General features: G+C 41.4%; 1 protein-coding gene across 6 annotated transcripts in view; it reads left to right on the forward strand.

Moving 5' to 3' along the window:
- Positions 1 to 26,790, forward strand: part of DACH2 (dachshund family transcription factor 2) — a 547,922-nt gene that overhangs the window by 510,375 nt on the left and 10,757 nt on the right. For 3 of the 6 annotated variants that reach the window (XM_090060531.1, XM_090060534.1, XM_090060535.1), the window contains 4 exons: positions 1,036 to 1,181; positions 1,946 to 2,114; positions 16,886 to 17,029; positions 20,187 to 20,252. In XM_090060531.1, coding sequence (XP_089916657.1) covers positions 1,036 to 1,181; positions 1,946 to 2,114; positions 16,886 to 17,029; positions 20,187 to 20,252 — 525 coding nt within the window. The remainder of the gene's footprint in view (positions 1 to 1,035; positions 1,182 to 1,945; positions 2,115 to 16,885; positions 17,030 to 20,186; positions 20,253 to 26,790) is intronic. The other 3 variants (XM_090060533.1, XM_090060536.1, XM_090060537.1) reach the window with 1 other exon arrangement.

A 26,790-nucleotide genomic window follows, 5' to 3' on the forward strand; every position in this document is an offset into this window, starting at 1 on the left:
GACTGAAGAGATTTTTGTTTTAAACATCTAATTGTTTCAGCAATGAGCCTCATACTTAAGCTTATAGAGGAAGGGTTTAAAGAGGTGTAAAAGGAGCTGAATTGTGTGGTTGTTGCTCTGAAACGTGACTTTGTTATAATGTTAATTCATAGCTAAAGTTTAAGGAATAAATGGGGTTATGAAAAGCCATTTTATATTTTCTCTAGACACCATGATGCATCTCAAATAGGGGAGCCCAGATTGGACAATTTGTAACAGACAAGTCCAATCTGGCTATGTGTTGAAATTGCAGGAGCCAGGCTCTAATTCTGCTATGTTACTACCACCTTGATAGTGACTGACCCAGCGCGAAGTACATGCTTCCTCTTTCTGGGCTTGTCTATGACCTTAGGAGAGACAACTCGCTTTAACCTGAGGTAGCAAAATATCTACCTCAACAAAACATTTTTAGCTAATGCCTGTCACTTGAAAGGTTGAGAGTAGCAAGGTACTTTATAGGAAAATCTGCATTGACACAAGATCACCAACTAACACTTGGTGTCATTTAGGCAAAAAGGAATAACTCGGAGGAGATTGTCACTGACTTAGGCAGGAGAAAATTAAAATGAAGAGGGAGAAATGATACATTCCCTATTTTAGAGGGATTTTAAGGTTCTAACCAAAACCAATTGTTCATAACAGAATAACAAACATCACAGATTAATGAAAAGTAATTCAGATCTAATAGACTGTGCAATATAGCTATATTTCTGTAATACAGTGGGATATTCCTGGCATTTGGGCTATAACACAATACCTATACAACCTCCCCCAGTTTACTTAGCATTGATTTTCTTCAGCTGGTATTACTTTCATCCTTAACAGTAACAATCCTTTTACCTTAAGACTTAAATAATGGTTTATTTTGTTACAGCATATATGTTAATTTCAAAGGTGAATCAGGCCCTGACTTTTAGAAATGCCTGTTACATGGAAAGGAAAATTACTATTTCTGATACTTGAATTTGCTGATGTTGTTTTAATATGTCTTTACAGAAGAGGTCCAAATTGCCATTCCAATAATGAAACCAACCTTAGATAAAGTCCAACTGGCTGGACAGACCTTGCCTCCTGGATTTCCTGCACCATTTCTTTTTGCTGATGGTCTTTCATCGGTAGAAACTCTATTAACCAATATTCAGGTAAATTATTCTTCACTGGAACAGAGGTAAAAATGTAGATAAAGTACTACCTGGTATAGAGTAATCCATATTTTCTATGTTACATCATGTTGGTTAAGAAGGATTTGAAGTGTCACATGCATTTTAAATGGAGACATAAGAAAATGAAAGCATATGGTACTTGGCGCTTTGTTCAAAATACAGTAAGAGTTATTTTTTCTGATTAGTAGTAATATATTTTGGGTATATTTTTATGATTATATAGAGGAAAAATGGAATTTTTAGGTTTGTATTTATTCAAACATCTCTTAACATTTTGAGAATTTCATTTTTTTCCTGAAATTCTGAATTTCTTCTTAAAACAGTAGCTTTAAAGGTGTACTTTGAATTTGAATAAATGACTTCACTGCTCTTAAAATTTTTGCAATATTCTTTGAATTGTCTATTTGACTTAATGGTTGGAAGAAAAATGCCATGTTGAAAGCTAATCTTATTTTCCTTTTCCTTTTTTCTTCTCCTTCACCTTCTTTGCTTTTCTTTGTACACTTTGTCAAGTTTTGAAAGTCACATTACCCAATGTATAATAAACACCATCAGCAGAATGAATTTAAAAAAAGTTATTTTGAATGGCTTCCCCCCTTTTCATAGAGTATAAAATGCTGTTTATATAACACAGTGGCTCCATTTTTTCAGGTGCATGCAAAACTCTGCAGGTTTCTCTTCATTCTTCTGTTCTCCCAGCAATATCATCATCAATAAACTGATGATTTATGCTGTGTTTTTAGGGTCTGTTGAAAGTGGCTGTGGACAATGCCAGAGTCCAGGAAAAACAGATACAGCAAGAAAAGAAAGAGTTAAAGATGGAGCTTTGTAGAGAGAGAGAACTCAGAGAGAGCTTGGAAAGACAACTTACAGCCGAACTGCAAAGCAGAGGTACGTGGATGAAGAATGAAGGTTAGCTATCTAATTAATTTATAACCCTTTCGGTGTTCCCAACAGCAACATTTAAAATATTTTGCTTGCTCAGAACTGCTGATGCCTTTGGGTTAATTGGCAGTGCTACTTTGCTGTAATGCACCGGTGGACAAATACTAGTAATAAAAGATTTAAATTTTATAAGAACTATGTCAAACACATTTTTCTGCAGGCAGGTGGAATACTAACTGTTTCTTAGGGGATAAATGGCCACGGTAGTCAGTGTCATGACTTTCACTTGTATTAGTGCCATTCCATCTGTGTGTTCCCAGCTTGAATTCCTGATTTAGCAGCTTTATTTTTTTCTGTGTTTCCAACTGATATCTAATAAGCAGTTGGTATCCGTCTTATCATGAGGAAACTTCTCACAGGAAAGATGCTTGTAAACTGCATTTTCAGACTTTTTCTTTCATCAGTTTTCCTCTAAACTAATTTACTCCTGCACAGGAAGGATAGTTAGTTAGCCTTGCTTGCAGATAACTCCTGTACAATACAATCAATCATCTGATGGGAGGAGATTCTTACTGAAGCCTGTCCTTCTTGGAGATCTGAAGCAAATAATCTTATTAATTCTCCCGTCTGCCATCATGCCATAAAGGAGGGAATGCAATATAGCTCTCAAACTGTTCTTTTAAGGTTGAAATATGAAACAAAGTCAGTATATCCCTAAACAGGATAGGGAGTTTTATTATATAATATTATAATAATATGAAATTAAGAGAGAAATTAAGTCTACGATTTTCAGGATGGTATAAGTGTGGGATTTTCTAGAATTCAGCTTCCACATCAAAAGGCAAGATTAAATAGGGATAAGAAATCATCAGCGTGAAAATATGCTACCTATGGATTAGATTTGAAAACCTAGAAATGTAAGTGCTAAATTCTACCTGTGTCTGCTTCTTTAACTGATGCTGAGATTAGATCTGCCAAGCCTGACTAGAAAAGCTGAGCAAAAGGAGAAGTCTAGGAGTCAGATGAAAGTGGTGACACCATTCTTTTGAGATTGACCAATATCAGTTTACCTAAAACAGTTGCACTACTCCAGTCTGAAGGCAAGAGAGTATGCTGCATTCCCATGGGATGAAATTCATTTCTGTGTAGAGATTTATGCTTAAAGTTTGCAAACTATTTAAGCCCTTACTCAGTTTTAGTGATAAATAGACTTTACTGGTCCCCAGCAGAGTTTTACCAGCAATCACTGAACCTTAGATCTTGGTCTCATTCTTCTTTCAACCCCTCTCCATGTCCAAATGTGCACTTGTATAGATGGAGATGCCATAGAGCTAGGCTTTGTTGCCCATCAAGTCTGTAGAATTATACTTTTTCAGGGACTGTAAGGGAGATAGAAAACTGACTGGAGCATTGGGCTCAGAGAGTAGTAATAAATGGCTCAGTGTCTAGTTGGCAGCTGGTATCAAGTGGAGTGCCCCAAGGGTCAGTCCTAGGGCCAGTTTTGTTCAATATGTTCATCGATGACCTGGAAGATGGCATAGAGTGCACCCTCAGCAAGTTTGAAGATGACAACAAGCTGGGGGAAGTAGTAGATATTCTGAAGGGTAGGGCTAGGAATCAGAGTGACCTAGACAAATTGGAGGATTGGGTCAAAAGGAATCTTATGGGCCGTGTCCAGATGAGTGCTCACATGCCTCTTGCCCCATCTCAAAACCCTTTGAGATTGGTCAAGAGCCATGTGTGGGAATGAAAAAATGTTCCCTGCACTGAAAGTTTTCAGTGCAGGGACAAAATTAGACCGCTAGATATCCAGGGGTAAAAAAAACAACACTCTGAAGAACAGCTGGAGCCAGCATGGGAGTCAGTCCTCCAGAAGAGATGCTCTGGTTTTGGCCAGAGTGTCTCTTTGGTGCTCCTGCTGCCCATGGCACTGTCCAGGGTGAGTTAGGGAATGGGGGTGGGAGGATGTAAGGGGTGGCAGGGGGATGTTGGGAGGGTGTTGGGAGGGGCGGGGAGCGAGTGGCCGGAGCAGCCGCGGTGAAGCTGGCAGCATGCGAAGGAACCTGGGATAGACAGGTGCAGCTCGCTAGTCTGGCTTTGCACCAGAGTGGGTCACATGGCTCAGGGAGGCATGCACAGGAGCCACTCCTCCCAGCCTCGTGTGATCCACTCCGGTGCAAAGCCAGACTAGCGAGCCGCATGGGTCTGTGCTGGGTCCCACCATGCACCACCTCCCCGCAGGCACAGAGTGGCATAGGTGGGACTCAGCGCAGTGCACTGGGACTGTGCACCAAGCCCAGCTGGGTAGTGCTGGCCCTGGGGCTGCTCTGCCTCCTGGCTGGGCCAGTCCCATGGTGGCAGAACCCGTGCACTGAGCCCAGCCGGGTCCTGCCAGCCCTGGGGCCACTGATGCTGCCTGGCTAAGCCGGTCTCGCAACGCGCAGTCCCTGCATGCCACTCCAGGTCCTGCCACCATGCGACTGGCCCAGTCAGGTGGCAGAGCAGCCCCAGGGCCAGCAGGACCCAGCTGGGCTTGGCATACAGTCCGTGAGAGCTGGGAGCTGGCAGCAGTGGACTCAAAGCGCCCCACTCCCACTGCTGCTGCAGAAGGTAACTTATAGGCCCTGGGCAGGGGGACTGTGGCCCTGAAGGGTACCTGGGACCCTGGGTGGGGGGACTGTGTCCCTGCAGGGTACCTGGGATCCTGAGTTGGGGGGTGTGTGGCTCTGCAAGGGATCTGAGACCTTGGGTGGGGGGCTGTGGACATGGGAGATGGGGCCCTCCAGGGGGGAGCAGCCCCCTCACCAGATTCCCTGTACCCATAGCCCCCCCCCAGGAATTGCCCCACACCTACCCACACACCAACCTACATCCCTCCACACACACCCACACAGTCAATCAAGCTCTGTGTCTGCAGGGAGGTGTTTGGCAATTTTGTATCTCTCTTCTGGGTCATTTCTAGTTGTCATTGCCACATTTTTATTTGTGTGGCTATTGGTGTTTCATCCAGTTTCATCTAGTGGGAGCTGCAATTTAGCTATATAGCTAGTTCCTCTCGTCTTCAGGCTGCCGGGTGCATTCTGGTTTGCTTGCTAGTGCTCTCCTGATGTCTGGTACAATGATTCTAGCAAGTAGATGGAGACTATTGACATTCATTGTTTTAAAGCCATCCAGTAATGCACATGCAACTTCTGTTATGCACAGAGTGTAGCTTCTTTGCATGTGCCATCATTTCCAAACTGGACGTGCATGTTCAGCTGCCAAATAACAAGTGCAAGTGCAGTAGTTTTTAATGTTGTTGAGTTGGTTTGCTCATTTGGTGTTAATGAGTTTCTTTAATACGTTGTTCCAGGAACTAACTTTGTACTTTATAAGTATGGATTCTACATATGCTTTATATAAAAGCATGTAGTCCAGCGTCACTCCCAGGTAGATAGTATTTGAGCAGTGGACAGGGGTTATTCCATTCCAGGTTAGGTTAAATTGCTTACTAGTATCTGGTTCTGAATGTGGAAGAGACTACCTTGTGTTTAATTTAAAGTGGTATTTAGTTGATTTTTGATGTAATAGTCTAACAACCAACCCATTGGCTGCTGATGCCCGCATGACCTCCACCTGGGTGAAATTCTTAGCTTGGGCAGTGGTATACAAATCATTTGCTTAAGTAACATTTCTTGCACCTGGGTGACTTAGTTGATCATTGGTGTAGATGTTAAATAGTATAGGTACTAGTATGCTCCTTTTAGGTAGCACGTGTCTTTGTATTCATATCAGCGAAATTATAATAATGTTTATTATTACTGGGCACAGAAACATCCACAGGTATTTTGAAATAAAAAGCAAGGATTGCTGCTATGTGCATGTTGGAGGGTGGAAGGGTGGTTGCCTCAAGATGGTGTTACATTTGAAAGAAAACAAAAATAAATGGAGTTAAATACCTCCATACAGCTGCTGCAGTTTCACAGCCCAAGTGATGACAGAACACTCCCCCTACACTTTAAGGAAGCATTTTGATTAAACTTTAAAATATTAAAAAGCATTAATGATGAGTTCCTTCCATTGCAATCTAAGATCAGCTACCTGGAGACTGGCAATATATCATTTGAGATGCTCTAAACTACAACATCAGTACAGAGTTTCAATTTTAAATGTAGTATAAAATTAATTGAGAGATTCCCTTCTGTGCATTCTGGGCTGCTTGACTTACTCATACATATGTGCTTCAATGGCATTTACTTCAATGAGACATTTTGTATCAGCGAAGCAAAGCAGGGTTTGGCCTTCTAACTGATTACTAGGCAGAGGGCTGGGCAGGTTATTTGCAATGAACATTTGATGTGAACACAGAATCAGTGAGACAGACACTTTAACATGGCTAAAATGCAAAGAGTGGAGAAATGACTGAAAACACTAAGTGCCATTTTCTAGCGTGTATCTCAGTTGGCACCAGTGGCACTATGAGTGACCAGGAACATCATACCCCCTAGATATCCTCAACTCTATTGAGAATTCTGACTATAAACCAGGATTCTGATCCAGTACCCTCTTCTTAGTTGGAAGTAAAAGAGATTTAAGGATGGCACAAGCTGCAGCAAACACTGGGGCATAGTTTCAAAGATCATTTGACTATTTGGGAAAATACCTCAACAGCTCTCCAAAACCATCAATCACAGTGGAGTCAAAGAAATTTATGATAATAGTAATTCACTGCATTAAAAAAAAACCTCCTAGAAGCCAAGTGAAAGGTGAAACATCCCACACAGGTTTGTGTCAAATTTATTATAAGGAAAATATCATTTACAGACCCAAAACATGAGAGTACGTCTGTATTGCTCCCCCACCTTTACCAGACATCTGATAAGTTGCTGAAGTTTGAGTGGGTAGAACAGACCCAAAACAGAGTCCACAGTGGATGCAGTGCCTGGAAAATAAAGAGTATTTGTTTGGGGTTTTTTGCAAAAAAAAAATGGCTATATGTACACACGCACTACAACCTTATCAGTCTTCAACAAGCACAATACACAGTTATAAAATCCCATACCCACTGCAGTATGTGCACCTGCGCAACCATCCACTTCTCTTTCTCCACAACAGTGACACTGTTCCTCTGTTTCTTCCTTTGGTTTCTAGTCTTTAGGCTTTTAGTTCATATTGCTGTCACTGTTATCTCCATCATTGTTGTTGCTGTCCTCATGGTTATTGTCACTCAGTCTGCTTTCTTCTTTGCTGTCCTCAACTTCATCCTGGTCGTCGCTGCTTTCTCCCTCAGGAAGGCGGGGGGGCTTTGAACAGTCTATGCCAGTGGCTCCTCTGCTAGATGATCTTTGCCACCTCTCCTACTGTCTTCTCATAGTAGGTCTGCAGCCCGCCCAGTCCCATTTGAACACAGTCCTCTAATGAAAGCTTTGTCCCAGTATATTGCAGATTCCTGGTCTTCCACAGGGCACTCCTGATGCAGAAGATGAACTAATCAAAGCAGGTTGATGGAGACCCCTGTTGTTTGGCCAGGTGTCCGTACAGTGCCACCTCCTGGGTCATAGTCCTGACTCCTGTTACCACCCAGGGGAGCCAGTTTACCTTCCTCCACACCTACTTTATATATGGGCAGAACCACAAGAGGTGGTGGATGGTCTCTGCTCTGCCTTGGCAAGTTTCCTTGGAGTAGTTGGGCTGGCTTCTCTGTCCCTCTTTGTGCCTCAGAGCCCACATGGGGAGTGCCCAGTGGGCTGCTTTCCAGTTCAAGTCCCTGTGATCTTTCCATAGGCCTTCATGGAAAATGCGCTCCCACGTGGCCTGTCAGCTGTTGCCAGGGATCAGGTTCATGGTTGACAGTCTGTCTGTGGCTCTGACTGCCTCCTGAATTTTCCAGTGTTTGGCCATGATTGCAGGGGCTACTTTGACCAGGTTATATTTTCTCCAGAACTCCTTGATGACCTTGCAGAACCATGGCTGCTCTGTGGCCCACAGTCTCCCATTGTTTTGTAGCCCTGTGGGGTCAGACCAACTCTCAGGATCTCAATATTGCGCTGTTAGACAGGAGGGTGTGACACAATTGCACATATACAAACACACAAATCAATTAGGTGCATACACACACATACACACACACTACCAGCTCACGCACATACATATCCAGACCAGCATAGGCACATGCATACCTATCACCAATTCAAGCACATACACTATACACCCCAAAAGTTAGACACAGAACACTAATTCTTATATCATGCACACAATATCATACACACATACACACATGCAACCCACCTACACATACACATACACATACACACAGGTAAGTTCCTAACTTCAATGGTACAGTGTGTATGTGTGTGCCTGGTGTACCTGGGGGAAGGCTCGGGGGGGGGGGGGGGGGGGGGGGGGAGAGAGAGAGAGTGAGTTAAAGTGTAAGGGGTGAAAGTTGCAAGAACCGGGATTAGAACCGGTGGACTAAAGAGAAGCTGGCTGAGGACCTGAGGCTTGGGTTTACTTAAGGTAGACTAGGGCTGGAAACTGAGGCAGACAGCTGAGATATTGGGGGGGGGGTGCAGATAACTGCTGGCAAGGAGGAGACGGCCAGGCAAGAAACTGAGGCAGAAACCTGGTTGCTCAGGGGAAAAGGAAAAGCCAGTGGGGATAAGACAGTGGCAAAGAAACGGGGGTTTGGAGACAGAGAGAAGCTCAGGACAGGTGCTGGAGATGGCAGTGAGCCAGAAGCAGGAGAGGGAGAAATGAGACAGAAGTTAGAGGGGTGAGGAGCAGAGATCGGAGCAGGGCCAAACCACAGTAAAGCAAAACCCAACTTAGGGGTCCAAATAACAGTTTTATTAAACAGACAACACACTACACAGCCCCATGAAGTTACGCACGCACGCACGCATGCACGCACACACTGGCAGCAGGAGAAAGAGACTCAGCGGAAGGGTTGGAGTCCAGGTAGGGGAGAGAAGCAGAGTCCAAGTCCTTGGTTGAAGAAGGGCCGGAAGTGATAACTACCTATCCAGGCTGGAAAGGGGTCCTTGTCCAGTAGATGTTGTCCAGAAGGGGGTCGCCAGCAGGGCCTCTGGGTGGATAGGTGGTGTGGCATGGTGCTGGTCCAGATAGAGAGGGCATCCCACTGGGTCTGTCTTCACTGCCTCTTTTTATAGGGGCAGACCTTGTGTGACCTGAGTGACAGGAGGCATGCCCAGGCAAGGGTCAGCCCTTGGCATACTGAGCATGTGTGCTCCATGCAGGGATGTGCAGTTTCGGATGTCTGTAATGGTGGGGTACAATGATAGAGTTGGTAGTTCGGCAGGATCTTTTGTCTTTCAAATGCTGGATTCTTGTCTCTGTTCCTGGGTGGGGTCTGTGGTTCCTGGATGAATCAATGTGAGGTGATGGCCCAGTCATTTCAAGCCATTCAGTAGAGGCCTGCTACCATTGTATTTCAGTCATTCCCAATCACTCTCATTCATCCAGGAACCAATTTACATGGGAGGGGTACGTGACTCATACAGTTGCAACACAGGAGATGCCCAGGCAGAGGACACAAGATGGAGACTTGACATACAAAATGGAAACTTGACATTACTTTGGTTCACTTTCAAACACAGGTCTAAACCATACAATATCCATATGAAACAATAAAAATCAATACGAAAATTATAATAATACAATATAAAACAGTAAGAATCAATACAAACCTAATAATAATACAATATAAAACAGTGGATATCCAAAACCAAAAACTTGCTACCAAAATAAAAATGTTAAAGGTTATCCTAAGTCTGAGCTTGCTTATGCTTGTCTATAAGGAATAGAGAGGGAGAGAAAGAAAAGCCAAAAATAATTGGGGAAGGGAATGCATATCTATCATATATATGTGTATACGTGTGTGTGTATATATGTGTATACGTGTGTGTGTGTATATATATATATGTGTATTAAAAAAGAAAAACTTGGAGTTTTGCTACAGTTTAGCATGTATACTCACTGCTGTCTCGGTAGCTATCCTGCATAGTATCTGACAAAGCAGGCTGCTTTCATTTTTGTCCTGGTCACCAGTTCGCAAATCTGGCTTGTGTACTTGGTGTAGAGGAGCAGGAGGATATCTGCCATTCCCCTGCCTTTAGTCTGTTTGGTCTATAGCATAGCGTCTTCCTTGTCACCTTCTATCATCTGGATCCTCAGAAGAAGACACCCATGGCTCTTGGGATTCTGTAGGCAACATACTTTAGTGGGGGGAAGACCAGTGCAGTGTAAAAGAGCACTGGTAGCAGAACTCCCTTCATGAGCCCCACGCCCTCCCCCTCCCCGCCCCGACCCCCGAGAGGTGGTACATGTGCCACAGTCCCAACCTGTGCCTCAGTTTAGCCTCTTTTTTTTCCATGCCTTCTGTCCACTCAACTCGGAGGTGGGGGAGGGAGCTTTACCCTGAGGATCTTGACCCCCACTCATAGGGGATAGAGACTGGCTGACAAGTTCACCCAGTGCTAGGCAGGTGCTCTCACTCACATTGAGCTTGGTCCCCGCTGCCCCTTCATAGACCTGCATGTGGTTCAGCACTCTCTCGACTGATCACTTGTCTCTGCACAGGACATTGAGGTCATCCATGTAGACCAGAATCCTGGTCTTTCCCTGTTGCCACTGGGATTCAGGACTCTGCTGGTCCTGGGTCCTGCCTAATCCACTGGGGCTCCATCGTGCAGATAAAGAAGATCAGGGAGAGCAGGAAACCTTGCTTGACCCCCAACTCTACCATAATCAGCATGCTCAGTAACTGAGCAGCACCTCACTGATAACATCCATGTACGGTGTCCTTATTCAGGCAGTGAATGTGAGGGGATGTCCATCTTTCTCAGCATCTCAAAGAGAAACCAGTGGGATACTTGGTCATAGGCTTTCTCCAGGTCCAGGTTCAGCACAATGTTCTGCTCTCTCCCCTGTTGGAACTGGAGCACATCTTGCAGCTGCAGCAGTGTTCCATGGATCTGGTGCCCTGACACTGCGCACGACTGGTCCTTGTAGATGATAGACCCTAGGACAGATATGAATTGCATAGCCAAAGTTTTGGCCAGCAACTCATAGTTCAGGAGGTTTATGGACCCCTAGTTTTTCAATTCCTCCCTTGGCTCCTTCTTGTAGGTCATGAGGTCACGAGGCCACAGTCCGCCACAGTCCATCCCAGTCCCCAGGAAGCCCTCCTGAAGCTGCTCTTGAAAGATCTCCAGCAGGTCAGAGCCCACTTGAGCCCAGTAGGCCACCTGGAACTCTGGGAAGGCTGTCTTCCCCAGAAGTTTTACTGTTCTTGAATCTGTGAAGGGTCCTATTAGTCTCCACCAGTGTCCACTCCTCCTCTAGCTTCTGCTGTTTGTCTTCAATGAAGGCCCAGATCAGCTCCTGTAGGCACTGCTACATGGCCCCTGGGTCCTCTGGGTACTCAATATTGAGCTTCCAGTAGAAGGTGGCCTAAAGGTGGTTTGCTTAAAGTCATTCACCAGGCCAGTGCTAGAGCTTTGACTAGAAACTTGGGTTACTGAGTCTTAACACAATGCTCTACCCAATCCTTAGTGTGGCTCTGCCTTCATGAGGTGAAGCTGGACCAGGTTGCCCTGTGCCTCATCCGCATATACATTTTTGGAGCATCCCAGGACTTGTGACAAGAACACCTGGTTCCAGTCATGGGTGGGGACTAAATAGGACAGGGATCCTTTGTGGGGGTGTTTAGAGTACACACACATACCAAGCAGTGCTGGGATGTGGGGTCACCATGGCTTGAAATACTGTTGACTCTACTAGGGAAGTAAGGGTATCGCTGAATAAGAACTGAATGCCTGGTCTCTCAGCAATCCCATTGCCCAGTAGTAACAGCAGTAGACTGACATTATGGTCTGCACGTGAGTGCAGCAAGGGACAGCTCCCTTTCCCCTTTCTCTTTATTATGTAGAATGAGGAAGAAGGTGGTGGAAAAAAATTAAGCAACACTCCACATTCTCCAATTATTTTCTGTATTTTGAGAGTTTAATATTTAGAATTTTTTGAGCTCTCTCTGTTATTGGACACATCTCCATCATCCTTTTTAATTGCTAACTGCAGTATTGAATCAACTCTTCAGACAGTATTAAAATGGCCGTGCAAATTATGTGGGCACTAAGACTTGTGCAAGTACATGTACATCATTGCTTTTATACTTCCTTTCTTTCTCCAAGAACATTTTTTCTTTTTCTTTTTTTTAGTCAGAAGTACCTGATATATACTGTTCACTAGAAGCAAATAAATAATGGGTGCTGGTGTAACAATCCTGTCCACAGGAATTCAGTTTTTATTTTAATGATGCTTTTGTACATTATTTTCCATAGTGTAACCTCACAGTGCTGCAAATGTATAGTTATCCATACCCAGAATGAACTTACAGTATATAGGAACAGTAGCATTTGGTCATTAATGTAAAGCTTGTGACACTTTATTCATGTCTATGAAAACAGGTTCTCACATCACAACTGTATTATGACTAGTTTTTTTTTTTCAAAAAAAGTATTGATAAACTGTAATTTTTACTTGGATTAATTTTTACAATTTTTTTATAGAATTAAACCTGAATTTTTATACCTATGATGAATTTTTTTAATAATGTCTATTATGCAAGAATAGAACTTTCCCATTTACACAGAAAATAAACTACTAATCATACCAAAGCAAATTAACACATTTAATTCTTGATGGAATTTGTAAATTCTCATTAAAGTCTTCATTAGGTGCATGCTAAACTTTAAAAACAGAAATATACTGTATTTATTTGACTAGACGATGACTCTGATTATAAGATGACTCCCCAATAATTGGATTCTATATATGGAAAATATATAAATTAATTATAATTTTCCAGTATAGAATATAATTATTGGAGGTTTGGTCTTGATTTTGTTCCCTTCCCACTACTGCAGCAAGGAAAATAAATCTGGGAGGGGGGGTCAGGTAGCCCTTTTGCTGCCTTCTCTCAATGTTTTTCCCTGGCAGCCCCTTCGCCTTCTCCTCATTATCAGACCCAGCTTTCCCTGAGCACCTAGAAGTGAGGAGCAAATTTGAAAACAATAACCTTGAAATTAAACATGGCTGTAGCAATTTGCATATAGTACCCATACACTTAGTTCATCCAGAAATGATGCATTTTACCTTGATTTTAAACCACTGCAAGTTTTAAAGCAGGTAATCTATAAACACATGTCGAGCAGCACTTTGGCATCTACTTATATGCAGTGCAAACTATGCTTGATATTAGTTCAAAGGCAAAAGCTCATGATTTATCACATAGTTCATTGGGCTGGGCTGCACCAGAGACAACAGTGTTTCAAGCTGTGGTGACCCCACAGCTCAAGACTGCTCAGTATATGTGTGTACTCCAGATACCCCCTGTGGAGAAATTGCCCCAGGTTTGTGTCTCTGCCTACGGGACTAGCTCAGCTGTAAAGGTTCCAAAGGGAGGGGGGACATGCTTCTCCTTTGGTCTCACTTTCCCGTCCATGTGACTAGTCATCTCACCTAGTCAGTCTGTCATTTGGAAGCTCTGGTCAGCAGGCAGTGGGTCTGCTTCTGGTGGGGACTTAGTGATGAGGTCACAGCAGGTGTATAAAAAAGCCCCTCCTTAAGGAAGGAGGCTTAGCCATGTTTTGGAACACAGCAGGCATCTTTAGGAACATGGGAACAAGCAGATGGCCTTTGGAGCTCTTTTAGACTCTGGATGAATGTGTAAGTAACCGACCTGAAATGTAGCCAGTAACTTAGGATCAAGTGTTCTAGCAGCCTATCAAAAGGATATCAAGCTGCTTCCATTTGCTCAGGGTTATTCTTTTGATACAATTTTGACGTGTACCCCTCCCCATGCCTACTCTCTCACCCAATAAAGCCATCCGCTATAGCAAGCCTTGTTGTACGTGCTTGAGAGGGACTGGGCAGGCCTTTTTGCTCCCTTTGCTTGGCCAACTAAAGGAGGCTACATTCTATGCTTCAGGCTATAAGAAGCACCCAGATATATCCTGCTGGGGCTAAACAACCCCTAGGTCTACAGGCCCTGTGTACCCCAAGTGGCACAGAGCCCAACAGAGACTGGAGGTTGGGTGATGGCAGTGGTTACCCCAGGCTGGTGGGTATGCTCCAAAAAAGGGGTTGGGCAGAAGTTGGTGCCCCGGGGAGGTACCTGCAGCTTTGGTTTTGGTTAGGCGCACTAAAGCAGGTGGCTCAGTGCAGAAGTGCCCCCTACTGTCCTGCCACACCCCCCACAAATGACTCATGGGCTACTTAGCACCCACTCGTGACTGGAACTGGATGTTCTTGTAATGAGTCCTGGGGTGCTCCAGAAATGTATATATGCAGAAGAGCTACAAGGCAACCTGGTCCAGCTTCACCTCATGAAGTGTGGGGCAACACTAAGGATTAGATAGAGCATTGTGATGGGGCTCAACAACCCAAGCTTCTAGTTTAAGCCCTGACATTGGCCTGCTGATTGGTTTTAGGCAAATCACTGCATATATTTGTGTGTCTGCTGTGCTATCATGGAGCTAATGATACATATTTTCCTTGTAACGTGCTTTGGGATCTACTGATAAAAATTCACTGTAGAAAAGCTAAGTGTTAAGTCATTGTTATCCCTTTTGAGCCAAGCTGTTAGTTAAAATTTGGAGTTTTACATGCTGTTAGGAGTTTATGATGATGTCCTGTTTTTTGATGCCATCCTGTTTGTTTACAGAGAATGTACACAGAGACAGACTCCAATTACTTCTGATGTGTCGAAGTGGACTGTATTTAGCTGTGCAACTGCATATTTTGACACTAATGCAGAGTTTACAATTCAGTTTTTAGTAGCACTAGTCTAGGCTACTCTAGACACTCAGTAAGGTGATGTTCTGGCTGGGCAGCTCCCTGGGGGGAAACATTACTCAGATATGAACATAAGCCAGGGAAAAAACTGTGATAAGGTTTAAATGTAAGATGCAGTGGGCCAGCTACAATAGGGCTGGAAAGGGATTTCAGCAGTGCTTAGCTTTGATTCCCAACCAAGCTTCTGGGGCACCCTGGGGTGCCATGAGATCCTTTGAGGGGTGCCCAGGAAGTGTGAGGAGATAAGCAGATATGGGCAGCTCCTCTTGTTCAATGACTGTCCTGCCCTCCACTGCCTTGCCCTTCTGCAAGGAGGTAGGCATTGTAACAGATGCATTCGTTTTTTAAATGACGTGCTGCTCGGTTAACAAAAGTTACGGAGGTGTGCCTTGAGTCTGACAAGGGATACCTTGAATCTAAAATGTTTAGAAAACCTGTGGCCTGGGGGTTAGAACTTTTGGAAACAGAAGATAATGGTATGAGCTTCATTCCCTGAGTGAATGCCACTAACCACTAGGTTAGTGATTATTTTACCTCCAATAGGTATGTGTGCAGGACAATTCTGTTGTCACCAGCACAGAATAGATTTCCCAACTGTTTATACATGTAAAAAATTGCAGTTATATGCCTGTGTACGCACTGCTTACATATATGGAAGGTAAATAGGATCTGTCACAAAGACCAGTTTCCCTCTGTGCTGAAGGAACTGAATGATGGTAGACAGGTTCTTTGCTCAAAGTTCCAAGCCTCTTTCCATCTTACCAGTATAGTCTCCCTGGGCTCTCTCTAATACCCACACTCAGTGAGCTTTACTGGCTTTCTCCTTGCTTTTCTCTTTCTACCTGGCTGGCTTTCAGTGCTTCTAAATGAAGATTCAGAAACTTCTAGCAAAGAACGCCCAGCTCCTGAATTTGTATTCAACCACCAGTGAAACCCTTCTACCTTCATAGCTCATCTGCTGATGGGCCATATATTTGGCAGGTGTTTTAGGCAGTAGTTCTAATTATGTCATCTCCTGTATAAGTCTTTATGCCATATCCTGTATAAGTCTTTATGTCTGATTAGGTTTCATAGACATCCCAAATGTTATTTAAAAAAAACCAACACAACTTAATGCCAAAAAAGTAGAAGTAACCAAAAACAAGTACAGCAGAAAACAAAAAAAATGTGGTTAAGTTTCAAAAAGGAGTTTAACCATATCTCCATTTTTTTCCTGGATGAAGCACACAGGTCTACCTTTTAGCTTCTATAAAGTTTCACTCATACTCTGTGATAGCAATATTATTATGATTGACCATTCCAGATGTTGTTATTTGTACATTGCAAATTCTTATACCATCCCCTAAGAATGTCTGAGTGACTATATCTAATGCTCTGCCATATTTGTGTATGTATCAAAGGGCTCCTCACTTCCACTTCAAAAATGCTAGAGGTGAGACTAGAGTTGCCTACTATTCCATGCAACCATTGGTAAAATGGGTGAAATAGTCTCAGGGAAGGGTTGGAAGCTTAGATACTTATTTACCTACTGAAAAGATTTCAAGTTTTTATTAAAAATAATTTAAACCAAAATCCCATATTCCCAACCTCCTCAAAGATTTTAGAGTTGAAATCTAAAGCGTCCATATTTCTGAAATCTGCTGAAATTTCATAGCTGGCTTCTCAGCCTGGTTTTGCTCCATTCTTGCCTATTTTTAGTGATACACTGAAATTAACAGGACTGCGTGTGAAAATAAGGATAGCAGAATTATATGATTTTAAATTTTGATTCTTTTTTGAGTCTGCATGTGGATCTTCATTTTTTTTGGATCAGACCCGTAAGTGTTGTTTTTGTCTCCTGAAGCAGAACCAGTCTCTGGGAGCTTGAATGCAAGCTGATTAGTATCTTTATTATATATAAAGCATGCTTTAACAACAGTCCTTGCAATATATTTATATTTCAGCAACGATTCAAAAACGCTTGAAGAAAGAGAAAAAAGCAAAGAGAAAATTGCAGGAGGCCCTGGAGTTTGAATCAAAGCGAAGAGAACAAGTGGAACAGGCACTTAAACAGGCCACGTCAGGAGACAGTCTCAGGATGTTAAATGGTATGTTTTAGTTGGAGTTCGAGAAGAAGCTTAGAATGATGTTTATCAGTTTTAATTAGCTGAAAGACATAAAATAGTGCACAAAAAAATCCTGTTTAAAAAAAAAAGCCTTGTGCAGAAATAATTATAAATCAATTGCAGGCCAAGTGCACTAGATCATTACATAAAAAAGAATAAAATATCTAAAAGGAAACATAGACAAATTTATGGGAAAAGAAATATTATATATTGTTACTATAGAAACCTGTAAAAATGATGATTGGGTCTGTATGAAACTTGGTTTTAGTTTCCATGAGGTTTCCATCTGTGCTGGTTGAGTGTCACAATTACTGAGTTTCATTTTGAAAATAGCTTGTCAAACCCAGTATGAACTTGTCCAGCCTCAGAATTTATTAAGCTTACCATGTCCTGTATAAGTCTTTATGTCTGATTAGGTTTCATAGACATCCCAAATGTTATTTAAAAAAAAACAACACAACTTAATTCCAAAAAAGTAGAAGTAACCAAGAACAGGTACAGCAGAAAACAAAAAAATGTGTTTGGTGATACAAGAAGATGTTGAATCTAAAGCAGAGCTGTCAAAAGTTAGCATTTTTTTCTTTATTTGAAATTTAACTTAGTTGGGTATGTCCAGATGAGCGCACATGTGAGGTTTGTGGTACCTCACAGCAGTTTGAAGCATTACAAACTGCACATGGCACACATGCATCCATTTGCTGCGCTGCTAATATGCAGTGTGGCATTTGTTTTTGACACTGGGAGATCCCACGGGGTGTCAAGAAAAACACAGTGGAAAAAAGCAGCGCAGTGCATGTGGCAACAGCATGTGCCTCCAGAAATGGAGCCTGGCCAGCCAGAGCCATGCTTTGGCCGCTGGCCATACTCATGCAGCCAGATCAGCACCACCGCTATCCCAGGAGGCTCCCAGGACCGCAGGCAAGGTTGCTGGGATGAGCACAGGTGCTGGCCCCAGCATCCCTTTATCCACCTGGGCCAATTCGCCCCATGCCAACCCCATTTGCAGGGACATTTTTGCTGCGACAGCCACATGCTCACATATGCAGACCTGAATTAGCTTTAAACCAGCTAGATTAGGTACTGCTAATAGTGGCACTGTGGTAGAAGGGAACTCAACACAGGTTCCTCGGATGCTGGATACTTGGCCAGTTAGCCTGCACTGAGTTCTGTGCTAACAGAGCTACATTGCTAGCAATATGTAAGCTAGTCATTTAAAGCCAGCTTGTATATGTCTACATGTTCGGCAGTGACTTATCCAGAGTATACGGATGACTATGCTGGAGCAAATTGAATTCTGATATAACATAAGAGAATTTGGCCTGGTTTCTTTTCAGAGGTGCAGAGCATTTGTAGTTCCTAATGATTATACCAGAATTTGAAGATACTCAGCATTTCTGAAAATTGTGTCCCTTATTTTTAAAGGATGTCAGGACTCTGCTAATGTTATCAGCATATTTTTACATCCACAATTAATTATGGGCCTGAATAGCGACATTTAGACCACTGCTTGATTTATAGTTGCAATCAGGTAGCTATCTAGGTATTAGTAACAGCAAGAGGAACAACTGCTGATATTTCAATGATAATCTGATTGCATGAACAAATCAACTAGCTCATTAGCATCTTATTTTATGATGACAAAATATGGAGGGCTATTGTGAAAAATTAAAAAAAAAAGAACTCTGAAGATCTTTCCCTATTATAGTCGCTGCTATCAGTTACCACTGACTTTGTTATAGTATGCATGTACTGTATATATTTTAAAGTTAAAAAACTCTTTAGAATAATACAGTGAATTCTCCAAATAGTTAGGAAAGAAGGATATTCTTCCTGAGCAGCAGCTTGAGTAAGGCAGATCCTATTTGGTCACAACCAATTCTGATCTGGTTTTTGGAGTATTCTTATCTTATTTACAATAGAAAATTAGAACATAGCTTACTTGGTAGCTCTGCACTGGTCTATAGTGAGAATTTCATGGTTGTGATGTGACCAGGAATGGATGCTGACCCATCAAACCAAACAGGTATTGACAAGCTTAGGTGTCCCAGATCTGAAAGAAAGAAAAAAGGTAAATTTGAAAATAACGTGATTTGGGGGCGAGGAGGCATTTAACATATAACTCTAAATTAATATAGCATTTTAAAGGAAACATACAAGTTCCTTTTAAATATACACACATGTGCTTTTTAAGTGCTGTATTATAAAAGAAAAGCAGATGTTTTTACAGGATTCTGTGCGCCATGGATTCAAATCACATACTTTATCTGCTAATCCTTGATGGCATTAGGTGGTATAGTGGCATCTGTTAGCACAACACCCAAGGGTGTTTGAGCCACAAACCACCCACAAAGGCTATGCATACAAAGACATTATCAATATTAAACTATGGTTCAAATGTATGTTACATCATTAGGAACTTTTCTTTCTCACTTTAGGAATTAACTGCACAGTCAGTTTCTGGAGATACTGAAATATTTCACAAAACAGAATTTTGTTCTGGAGAAGGAAAGCATTTTTATTGACTCCTAAGAAGAGACTTAAAGGAAACAGTACAATATCTGTTTATATTTTAAAAAATCGACATTTATGTATGCTTGAAAAAAATGACTATAAATGGGTATATGATATTCCACTAGTTTCCTTTGTAGAGGGTTATTTTAAAGAGAAGTTAATAATATAAAATTAGGCTAAGATGGCAACATTATACAAGAGCTTTAAATCATATAATTTGACACTGTCATGAGCTTGCTAGCACTGGCTGTCCTATATAATACTTTGGTCTGCAAGTATTCTGCTAGGATGAGTCAATGTAGGTTAGTATTTTTCATCACTAATTTCCCCGTTTTCATGTGAAAGATGTCCCTGGTACCCCAGAAGAGAATTTCAATGCCATATTAATAACATGTGTTGATTAGTGTCTAATCACCAGAGAAAGTGTGAAGTATGTTAAAAATAATTCACTGTAAGGCTGGTAATACTTTCACATTTTGTAAACTGTTGGAAATCCAGTGAAACTTGAACGTTATATGCAAGGCTGGTGAAACTTAAAGATCGTCCTCATTGCAATAAAGATTTTTCTAAAGCTTCACCAGGGGAGAACAAGGTGGAATACATTAATCTCATTTGTAACATCTTTCAGATGCTGGGATCCCAGATATGGAAATAGACCACAATGGAACCCAACATGATAGTGCTGCAATGCAAGGTACAGTATGTTTCATAGTGTTGCTTCAGAATCCATGATTTGTTGTATTCTGAAAAAATAAGACTAAATGCAACATCAGCTTTCTCTAATTATTCATACCTGGCAAATATACAGAAGTAGTAAAACATTCTCCATTTTCTTGTTTAGTTAAGAACACCATTATAAAGTCAGTAAATGCCTTTAGAAACAGAGGAATATATATTATTTACAGTATGAGCAAATATCAGATTTAAGTGACAAATGCATAGAATACATCCAAAAGGTGCCAGTTTACATGCTATTTTTTAAATGGTGCAAATCAGAAGTATTGTTATGATGAACAGAAATGTGCACAAATACACATGTGGACACATACACAAAATGCAAATATATCTTGACAGAAATACCAAAATCCTTGCAAAGAATATTAGTCATACAAGTAAAATATATGTGTATGCACAGAGCTTATGTTAATAGCATGAGTCAAGTATCAAAACTCATGAAATGCCAAATGTAAGTATGCTATGCAATCCATTATTGTATAGTCTTAGTTATGTAATTTTTCCCCAGAAGACTCCTGCCTTGGAATCAGCGCACAAAATGGATGAGGGTAACCTACTGAACTGCTGTTCAATATTTAGTTTCTTCCTTGTTGTTCCATGTTTGGCCCCGTGATTTATTTCCTGTACACTATTCAAACCCTACTCTAATGACAGAATATTAATTTTCTCCAAGTCATTTCTCTGGTGCTCTTTATGATAGTATCTGAATGTTTCCAAATATTAATGATTTTATTTCCACAACAACCTTGTGAAGTACAGGGGTGGTATTATCACCATTTTTCAGCTGAGGAACTGTGGCAGAGAGAGATTAAGGTCAAGAGTTTCTATTAATTGTAGGTACCCGTTCTGAGACGCATGCAATCTGATTTTTCAGAGTTCTGAGCATTATATTTTGTGATTTTTATGTACAAAGCACAGCTTCCAGACTTCAGCTGTGCCTGTGAGTTCTCAGTCAGTTCTTTTGAAAATCTGATTCCAGTGGCTTATATCTAGCATATAGTCATAAAAAGTAGAAAAATAATATATACCTTTGAAAAGTTTTGTATACACGCCCTAGCCTGGATCACACTGGCCCTCTGTGGGGCAGACAGGGTTAGAATCTAATCCCCTAGTATGTACTTAACTACCTTAGCCATGGTACCAGTCATTCCCTTCTGGCCATCCCTTTCCTCATTCACTAGGCTCCTTCCAAAATCTGCAACAAATCAAGAAGAGGTCCTGTAGACAACAGTTCATTTCACTGCAAAACCCAGATTCATTCCCAGCTCATCTCCATCTTTTCAACTCAATCAAGCAGTTGTGGCAAAAAATGGTATGTTATATAATTAAAGATGGCAACAAAAATGCATTTGTAAATGGCAGCCAACATCATAACTCTGATATTTCTATGCCTTGAGTGTTTGACTTTTCAACCTATATAATTGTTCTTTTATTCTTGTTGTTCTATGTGCAATTTCCTGGGCTTTTAGAGAAAAAACCTAAAAAAAATAGGAAATGTATCCAGGGATGCCCATATGAGATATCAGTAGGGTTGGAGCCTTTAAAACCACCACATGGCCCTCTGCCACTTGGGTTAATGGAGAAATACATAACAATAGGAAATTGCCCTTCCATGTGTAACAGCACTAAGGGAAGATGAGACACTTTGCCATCAAGTTTTATAGATGATAAAGTGAAACTTGGATTCCCTAGACAGAAGTGTGATCTAGTGGTCAGAAAGTTCTTTCTTCCTTCTCCCAGATCCTTGTCTGATTCTCTCTGCCAGTCCTACTTCTGTAGTCTGACACCCCATGTCCACCCCTTCCGCCTCCTCCCATCTCCACTGGTTCTTGTACCACGTCTCCATGTCCAGCTAATCCCAGTCTCTTCACCAAATCCTTATTCAGTCTTGCATCGATTTTCCTAATCTATCACCACTCCCTTTCAATCCTAAGTTTTTTCTTCCCTTCCTACCCCCATTTGCCCACCTAAACACAGTTGCTTTGTTTGAATCTACTCTCAACACCCGTGCACATCTCACTTCTGTCCTCTCAGCTTTTGAATGAAGCAGCTTGCTCCTCCATGATGCCCAACAGGTGAATCACTGAGAGCACATTTTCCCCTGATATCAGTTCACACGCCCAAACCCAGACCTAGCACAGCCCAGGGCAGTCCAGTGCAGTAATTGCTGAGAACGTTTTCTTTACCTATCTGCAATCTTGAGCCTCTAAACTGCACTTCATGAGATATCCATTTAGAAACAGGTAATATTATGTGAATTAACACCTAATATGATTTCTGTAATCTATTTGCCGGACAAAAGAGCATTCTTTTATTTTTGAGGCTTATTTTTTTGTTTGTTTTAAATATTTGGCAATTTTTTCAAGGTGCTAGAGTTCCTGAAAGGGAAGAAAAAGTAGAAGGACCTGATCCCAAGTCCAGCTGCTCCTATTATGTTGAGCAGACTTTGGATTTGGACCTAGAAGAACAGATTTGAGAGGGGACAACCTGGATATTCAGGGATTATGTTGAACACGTTCCAATTTGGTACTCCCCTGTTAATGTAAAAAATGATTCTGTGAAATTGGATTTTAGTTGCACTTTAGTTGTAAACCTGTCATAAATGGGCAAATCGCTTTTTATCTTCCTCTGACAGTGTTCAGGATAATGTTGAACAATGAGTGCATGTCCTGCTGGAATTGTTTTAGATTTTTGTAAATGATTGATTCAGGGAGTCTGTTTTTGCTTGAGTACAGCAGGTGTGCAGTGCTAGCAATATAACACAACCACAGCAAAAGCACTAGTACAAGCATAAAAAGTTCCCAAGCATAAAAGAATGTGTTCCTTCATCCAGAGATATAAGAACTCATTTTAGACCGTTAAGAACTATCATAAGCAAACTGTATCATAAGTAACAAATGATTGTCTGCAAAGCCTTTTTTCACACAAGTTTTTTCCAACTTAAAATTGCTTAGGGTATGTATAAGTGCTACATTTAGATTAACATTTAAATTGACCTAACCCTGGTCAATCATGCAGGCATTAGCAAGGCTTAAATCACCCAAAAAATAGTGTGCCCAGTCTAAGGGGGTGCTCCTGCTTTGAGCAGGGGGTTGGACAAAATGACCTCCTGGGGTCCCTGCCAACCCTCGTTTTCTGTGATTCTAATTTTAGTTAGTTTACCTCAGGAGCTTAACTAACATTAGACTGAGAAAGGACTAATCTAGGAAGGGTTAATTCAATCTGGCAAATGCCTGTACATGTTCACAACATAGCATTGGAGCCAGGAAAGCCCAGCCACTCACCCCAGCTCTGGGGCTGTGGTGTTCTTAACCCCCTGACTCTGGGCTCTTTGTAGGCCCCCAACACCCTCCCTAGCCTACCAGCCCCCCCCCCCCCCCCCCCCCCCCCCCCCGGCTTCTTACCTGCTCCCGGCAGCAGCAAACACCTGCATGGAACCCACCTAAACCTAGACCAAGTACCCCAAATGCCAATATGTACACTTAGACATTATTTTTACACACCTTGAACAAGCTTGTGCAATCGCTGTTATGAAGAGCTGTCTGACTAATGCATTGTTAAATTCTCTTTTGGATTTTAATGCAGTTCTGCCATGTAGGAGCGTCCCACAGATTTTTGCTATGTGTTGATATGATATTATGTTTTCCATTTTCTTTAGATTGTATTTTTACAAAACTTGTCAGTAAATACTGTCCTTTACTTTTTAACAATTTAAATGTACTCTTTTCATCACCCATTTCATTTGTTTGCTTTATTTGTGTGGGGTGATGGTTCATACAAGCCTAATACAAGGTTATTTCCAGAATATATCTACAGAACACAAAGAAAAGCTCTGGCATCAGTAAAGATCTTTCTTTCTCTATTGTCAATAGCTCTGCTGGAAAGAAATCTATCATTCACAGAAGGCCTTTCCTTTGAAATTCATTTAGTTCCAATGTCAGTATTTCTTTAAAAGGTTTTTAGGGAGAATTACAAAAATATTGCATTAACCACCTTTTACAGTGATTAAGTTGTATCATATTTTATGCTCATTTCTTTAAATGATTTTATTAATGCAAGCTGTTCATATACTAAGATTCTGATATGCATGACAAATCTTTTCAGTTTAACTGGTTCATTGAAATACTTTATATGTTAACTGATCTGGATTTTTCTACTTACAGTACCAATCATATATGCAACTTTCTAATACCTTACCAATACCTGCAATCCCCCTAGTTTATGCCCCCTATGCCTAGTCTATCAGTCCAGTGTAGTTTATTTTGGGTGAGTCTTTAAAGCTGATAAAATAAATAAAGTTGCAGTTGTCCTGATGTCCACCATATAGTTGAATGGTAAAGGAAAGGGTGATGCATATTCAAAAACACCCTTCTGTTCCTTTTTCCGTAACTCGCTTGTGGCTCAGAAAGATAGTGCATCAACCATTTTATCAACCAATCTCCGTTTCACATAAAATAAACATACTGGGTGTCATTAAGTGCACCTTCAGATCAATGATTTTTGCAAATGACATTCAAGTACCATTCGAGTAGTGCATTTTTGCTGATAAAAGCAAATTAAATTAGCACAACTACAAGTGTGCTGATAAAAACTAAAACTGAACAGCAGCACCATTAGCTAACAAAGTAATATTTTCTCTTTACTGCTTTCTGCCATTTAGTTATTATCCTATTGGAAATCTAATTATAATCCTTTTACTCCCTAGTCAAACTTCACAGTTTTTGCAAGCTTAGCACTGACAAGTGATTTCATTACATTTGATTGCCCGTGCCCAGATTGACTTAACTTCACTCAGAGACCTAAAAGCCCTCTCAGTTTCTCAGATTCCCTGTTTGCACATTACAGCAACAGCTCCTTTAATTAATTAGCATGAACAGCAGTAACATGAACTGCTGAACAGAAAATAACATCATTTTATGATCGCAGGGAGACTTCTCCTTTTGCATGTTTATACCTTAGTTAACTTTTGTATTACTATATTTCATTGTTAGGGGATAATGGTATGATCATCAAGGCAACATTATCTTAAAATTTTAAAAAATAGATGTTATCTTAATACTAGATGAAACTATAGAAAAATATGAAGGCCTTAAATTTCAGTAAATAGACAGCACTATAGAGGAACTGACTTTTCTGTAATGAAAAAATGGCTCAAAGGAGATGCATAAAGTACAAGGGCAAGGTGACACAGAGCTGCTGCTGCTGCTTTGTTTGTGAAAAAGCCAGGGACAGATTTAGCAAGAGGGCTGTCAATAACTGAATAACTTTTTGCTGCTTTACATGTTTGGCAGTGACACAGGACATTTTAACTTTGGAACATATTTTGCCTTCTATTAATACTCCCTAAATCTGTTGGAACTCAAAAGGTTATTTTTTTAAACATTCCACTGTACCAAGTCCATTTTAAAATCAGATTTTTGTGACAAATGGAATAGAGCTCTCTCCTCCCCGCGCACACATTTTTTTTTTTTAAGAGATCTGTTCTCTTCCCAATTAGATACAGCATTTGTTAAGAGTAATAATGAGAGAGATGTTTAGCAACTGTCATGGTAGAGTCCCCTGATTCTGTTCTTGCTCTTTGGGCATTTTTACATGTGCTTTGTTGGGGGGAAGAAGGGGGGCGGTTTAAATAGAACTGCTCTTGGAGCCACTCCAATTAAAGTGCCTGGAGCATCTCAAGTATCAGCGTCCCCATGCTTCAAAATGGTGATGGGGGCACTTTATCTAAAGCTTATTGAACAAGTTTTAGTTAAGCACCCCTGCCACCATTTTGAAGTGCAGGAACACTGATACACAAGACGTGGAGGCTGGCTGGAGCACAGTAATTACCATGCTTCAGCAGACTCGATTAATTGAGTCTCGATTAATCAAGCCTTCGCCAACACACTGTAATTACAGCCCATCGGAGCTGCCTCCTGGTTGTTAGGCACTCTGTGGACAAACTTACAGCTTCTGGTGACTCCTGTAAGAATAATATTGGGACCTCTCTGATTGGTCCCTTGCTTCATGATTTAATAGAGCCTGCTCTTTAGGCCCTCATATACCTTGTTCCAGTGTTTCCCAATCTTTTCCAGCCCAAGGCACACTTACGTTAATAAAAATTTTCTATGACACACCTGTTAAGGCATTCCCCATCCTCATACCTATTGTAGCTCATCGCCATTGCAAAATTCCATGACACACCTGTTCATTGCTGACGGCACCCTTTTGTGCCGCAACACACTGGTTGGGAAACACTGCCTTGTTCTTTGTTTTCTCTGTGTTGTCTTCTTTCTCGCAAAAAAGATCCAAACCTCATTCTTTCACTAATACTCCTTCTGCCTTTTCTCAGTCAGAGCTGTTTTCCTTAAGAAAACCCAGTATTTCTGATTGTACTGGTATTTCCTGTAGGTTTGAATAAACGTTAGATATTTTGCATTCTGTGTTTTGTCTGTCTCAGTTCTAGAGGCAATGGGGGAGGGTGGAGAAGGGGGATGAAAGGGAGAAGGCAAGCATTT

Source organism: Crocodylus siamensis, chromosome 8 (genome assembly GCF_052110815.1).
Source record: "Crocodylus siamensis isolate JL-2025a chromosome 8, ASM5211081v1, whole genome shotgun sequence".
NCBI lineage: Eukaryota > Metazoa > Chordata > Crocodylia > Crocodylidae > Crocodylus > Crocodylus siamensis.